This window comes from Nestor notabilis, unplaced genomic scaffold (genome assembly GCF_000696875.1).
Source record: "Nestor notabilis isolate BGI_N333 unplaced genomic scaffold, ASM69687v1 scaffold24314, whole genome shotgun sequence".
Taxonomy (NCBI): domain Eukaryota; kingdom Metazoa; phylum Chordata; class Aves; order Psittaciformes; family Psittacidae; genus Nestor; species Nestor notabilis.
In genome coordinates, this window is record NW_009927231.1 from 45823 (window position 1) to 50789 (window position 4967).

Below are 4967 nucleotides of genomic sequence, written 5' to 3' on the forward strand. Positions count from 1 at the left end.
AATACTGAAATATGTTAACTTCTTTAGGAATCTGGAAATTCTTCAGGACCTACCCCTGGTGCTAAGTTTTCCCACATTTTACAAAAGGATGCCTTCCTTGTATTCAGGTCACTTTGCAAACTCTCCATGAAGCCCCTGTCAGATGGACCACCAGATCCAAAGTAAGTACAACTGAGAGTTCTCTGTTTGGAAATAAAAATAAGTTCTTTATATACTTTTTGAGAGTCCTCAGTTATTGAGAAAATAATGATACAGTAAAATGAACTTAGAAAAGGTACTGTTATGCTCTAATGCATCTTTTGTATGTCAAATGAAAGCAGTTGCTGCTACCCGTCTGTCTGTTTTGAAGTTTGTTAAAGTCTGTGCTTCTTGTAAGTAGATGATATTCTTACTGGATGCTCTTTATAATACCCTTCCCAGAAGGGTCAGTAAAGAAAGTCTTCAGGTATTTTTGGTCTCAGCTCATGTTGCTCTGCTTTTAAGGAATACCTAGGTTCTGTTTATGCAGACAGTTTCTTACATGTCTTGCATACTGGGTATCCAGTACACATACCCAATTCTACTTCTCCTTGATATATGCACCTCACCTTGACCTGATACTGATTATGATAAATTCATGATACAGTGTTCCATTCTTCTGCTCAGGTTGGACTATTTTAACAGCATCCTTAATAAAAAAAAAAACAAACAAATGTTTTGAAACAAAGCTTTTGTTTGGCTATTTTGGAAATCTTGTCCTCTGATTGAAGATACTGTGTTTTCAATTTGGCTTTGCTGTAAACAAACGAATACACTCCTCTATAGATGGGTGCCAATATTAGTTGTGAGTGTTGGCAAAGAACTTTGCTTTTTGTGATTTTGAATAGAATTTATATGCATGTTTTTTTGCATGTTAGAAACAAGTAATAGTAATTTTCAAGAGGATTGCTTTTTTGTTCATATGATGTTAAAACTATGGTATGATTTCTCATGAAGGCCCAGTATTTTTCAAATTAAATCATCTTTACTGTTCCAAGGTCTAACTTTTAAAACAGGTAACTTTAAGACAGTTTAATTTTATCACTGATACGTGTTGTGGATTTGATAAGCTGGAAAAAAAAAATGATGTGGTAGAAGGGATTTTGAAGGGTTGGTCTAGGACCATTTTCAAATTGTTATCTAGTGATACACTACCAAAAGTCAGGACATCAGAGAATGAAGACTGAGGCATGAGGTTTTTCCTCACTTTTTGAGAATCTGTCTTCCAGGAAATGCTATGAAAATCCTGTGGTTTTAGTCAGTTGTCTGAGCCTAACACTGTCTGTTTATTAAAGGCTGTAATGGGTTAACACCCTCTGGAAAGAGCAGCGATAGCTATTGAGGCACTTGGAGAATCTCATCTGAATCCATGGAGTCCTTGACGTTTGTATTGGAACTGATTAAGCTCTTCATGTAGAATAAATTGGAGGAAATGGCATTTAGGGCAACAAGAATTAGCTGCAGAGGCATTTGAAGATGTCCTGTGTTTGGAGAAGTGCCTAGAATTTATCAGTGGTTGTGAGGCATTGATGGCTTTTTGAACTATTAACATGCTGTAATTGGAAGAGGAAGCGTAGGGTATCTACAGCATTTAAAAAAGTCTTATCTGCCTCTTTAAAAAGCATCTTTCTGGTGAAAGTAACTGTGAAGTCTATAATTAAAATATTTTAAGTTTAGCTAACTGGACACTGACTTTAGCTTAAAATCACATGGCTGGGAGCTGAGATCAAGTTTATGTTCATGGGAACCTGGTTAATGTCTTAATGTCTTTATCTCCATTTTCCATGGAATGAAATAAATGGGGGAGAAATGTCTTGAAGGTTCACTTACTAGATTAAGTGGGCTTTACACATCATACAGAATGCTGGTAAGGCCAGCAAGTTGGGACTTCAGTTCTGAACTGACTCTTGCTGGAAGTAGATATTATCTATGTTTATCATTGAAATTCATATTGAAATTCTTTTGTTTCATAGCAAAGTATGGTCTGGTCATGTGCTGCCTTCATACTTGGTACAATGCGATGCAAAAATCAGGCCTTTTGCATCAAAGGAGATTGTTATGCTAGGTTCCATGCAGCTGTGCAGTGTCCAGAGCCAGGCATTTTCTTGAAGAACTCCTAAGGAGAGCTGGTTTGGGGAGTTTACTTTGACCTACAGCCCATTAAGAGGAATGTGAGGAACAAATTCCTCACTTAATTTGACTGCCAGTGTTTTTCTTCTCAAAAGTCTCTTCAGACAAGTCTAAATTTGGGATTATATTCTATGAGTTTGAAATGTTTGCAGATTGATTTTCCCCCTAAATACCCCTTTTGTTTGCCAGCATCCAGAAAGCATGGAGTTTATTTGCAACAGACTTGCTACTGGAATTCCTGTTGTTAAGCTTGTATTTTTGCAACATACAGCAAATATTGAAGTGGTCCCTACCATGTCTGGGCTGTACTCTGAAAAGTTTCCTGTCATTGTTCCTTCTGTTTCATAACTGTCCTTCTGTCAGTGGGTGGTTGTTCTGTGAAAACTGTGGACTGTCTTGTTGGGAAAAACCATTTGTGTCTGTACCTGCTCCTCAGAAGAGCTGTAGTCTTTTTTCAGATTATCACAAGTGGGAAGGAGCATCAGGAGAGGATGCATTCACCCAGAGTGCTATTTAAACTAATTGTATTTTTATAGATACAGATTTCCTTTACACTTTTGTGTGTGTGTGGTTTGGAGGTTTTGAGGGCTGGTTTGTTTTTTGTTTTGTTTTTTTAAAGCATAAATAGTAGCACTCTTCTGTTTGACGTGAGTTCTAGCTTATCTCAGTCTGTAAGAAGCATGACGTTACTGTGGAGCCCTTGACAATGCTACAGTTGCCTGACTTTGCTATTGCCACCTTAAATGGGGCAAGTTATGTATCTTATCTGCTCTTAGAGTGTGATGGGAACAGTGGCTAATAAATAATACAAAATACAGTATTTGAGAAAAATATTTCCATTTTGGTAGCAAGTAGGTCAAGCAGTGCAGCTGTTGTCTTTATGATCCTTCAGCTCTCTTTCCAGGCTGGTGGAAACAGAGGAGAAGGAGGAATTTTCACCTTTTGGTACTCAAAAGTTCTGTATGCGGACTGGATATTTTAGATGGATTCTTCCAGAAAAAAAACATTCAAAGGAAAGACTGCTCCCTTCATCCTCTGGCTAAGATAGACAGCATTGCCTGCTGTTGCTGGTGTTCTGCAGTGGTGTCTTGCAGAGGAGTGGTTCAGTAGTAATAGAGAGAAACCGTAACTGCAAAAGGTTATTCTTGCCCACCTTCTTGGCTGACGAGTGACCACTTCAACAAAAAAGATCAACATCTTTTTATGACTCTTTCCACACCAGGTTGTGTCAGCTTTATTTCATTAACTTTCCACATACATGTGTGTACTGACCTTTCAAGAGAATGTTTTATTTTTTTATGGCTTCCACTGAGCTGATATATGCTGCATTGTTTTATTCTAGATCTCATGAACTGCGATCAAAGATTCTTTCATTGCAGTTGCTTCTGTCAATTCTGCAAAATGCAGGACCTGTCTTCAGGACAAATGAGATGTTTATTAATGCTATTAAGCAGTACCTTTGTGTTGCACTGTCAAAAAACGGAGTCTCGTCAGTTCCAGAAGTTTTTGAACTTTCACTTTCCATATTTCTTACCCTCCTCTCGAACTTTAAGACTCATCTAAAGATGCAGATCGAGGTAAGTTATATGAATTTCTAATTTAAGGGGTGAGGTGTTAAGTAAACATTTGTTTATGTTTTTGTGTAGTTTGCTCTTTTCTTAGATAAATCTGTTCTCTTCTAGGAATCTTGGGTTTTGTGTAAAACTTGCCAGATCTTCCTATGCTCTTTTTTACCCAGTGGCAATGGGCTTGCTTGCAAAAATACCTTGAAACCCCCTTCAAATAAAATAGCAACGTTTCCTTTGGAATACTTACAGATTAAATAACATTTACTCTGTAAGATCAGCAGTAACGTGACATTTGTGGTAGTGTTGTTTGGTGAAGTGGAAAGTGATGGGAAAATTCTTGTAGAGCTGTTTAAAAAAAATTTCCATCATATTTTAAATAGAACATGAAATTAAGTACCTAATAAAGAAGTAGGCTGTTTCATCACTTAGTAATAGACATTAACATAAACTAAGAAATTTACAGTGCAAAACACTCCTTGATTTACTCTGTGTTTGAGGTGAATTTTTACAGTCAACTTAGCATGCCCAAACCCACTACTATTACTATATGAGTTAGTTCCCTTTATTTCAAAGTAGAGATTGCTGTTGGCTGTGGCATGGTATTATCGCAGAATGAAGCTGAAACTCAGAAATGAGTAGGTTTGTGGATACGCTTGGTCAACCAATGTTCAGTAATGCAATTCGGAAGTTTCAGCTCTGCACTACGTGGTACAAATATAAAGAAAAAAAAGTGAATTTCTGAAAGGACTATGTAATACATGGTTTTGCAAGGGAATTTCGGGAGAAAAGTTAATGCCTTGAAATGCATTGTGGTTTCTCTTTGAGGTCATTTGACAGGTTTCTTTCTCTAGGGAAATCCCAGATATTTGATAAGTGTAACTACTTTTCTTTGTTTATCGGGGACTACATCAATATATATATGCTGAATAAGATAATCTCATTCCTTGGGTCTCAAAAGGTGAATGCACAATTTAACTCCCTGGGCCATAAGTAGAAATAAGTCCATATTCTTAGCAAATCCAAGTCCTGACAAACATTGCAGATTTTCTCACTGGATCAATATATTCTAAGTCATAGGGAAAAGCAAGACATGCATAGAGGCTTTGTTTCAGAGACTCAAGAAACAATCAGAGACTTCTGATTCTTGTGCCATAGAGTACAAGCAGCTTCTTGGAACAATTCTGTCCATTTGAACCCCATCGATACCATTGTGTATCCCATGTGGATAAAGAACTGGCTGGATGGCCACAG

At 37.3% G+C, this 4967-nt stretch overlaps 1 protein-coding gene across 1 annotated transcript in view; it reads left to right on the plus strand.

The window, feature by feature from the left end:
• LOC104405308 (brefeldin A-inhibited guanine nucleotide-exchange protein 1-like) overlaps positions 1 to 3725 on the plus strand; it is a gene marked incomplete at both ends in the record, with an annotated part of 15099 nt that extends 11374 nt beyond the window's left edge. The window contains 2 exons of the mRNA XM_010013980.1: positions 28 to 161; positions 3491 to 3725. Of these exons, the coding sequence (XP_010012282.1) occupies positions 28 to 161; positions 3491 to 3725 (369 nt within the window). The remainder of the gene's footprint in view (positions 1 to 27; positions 162 to 3490) is intronic.
• Positions 3726 to 4967: the final 1242 nt, after the last annotated feature.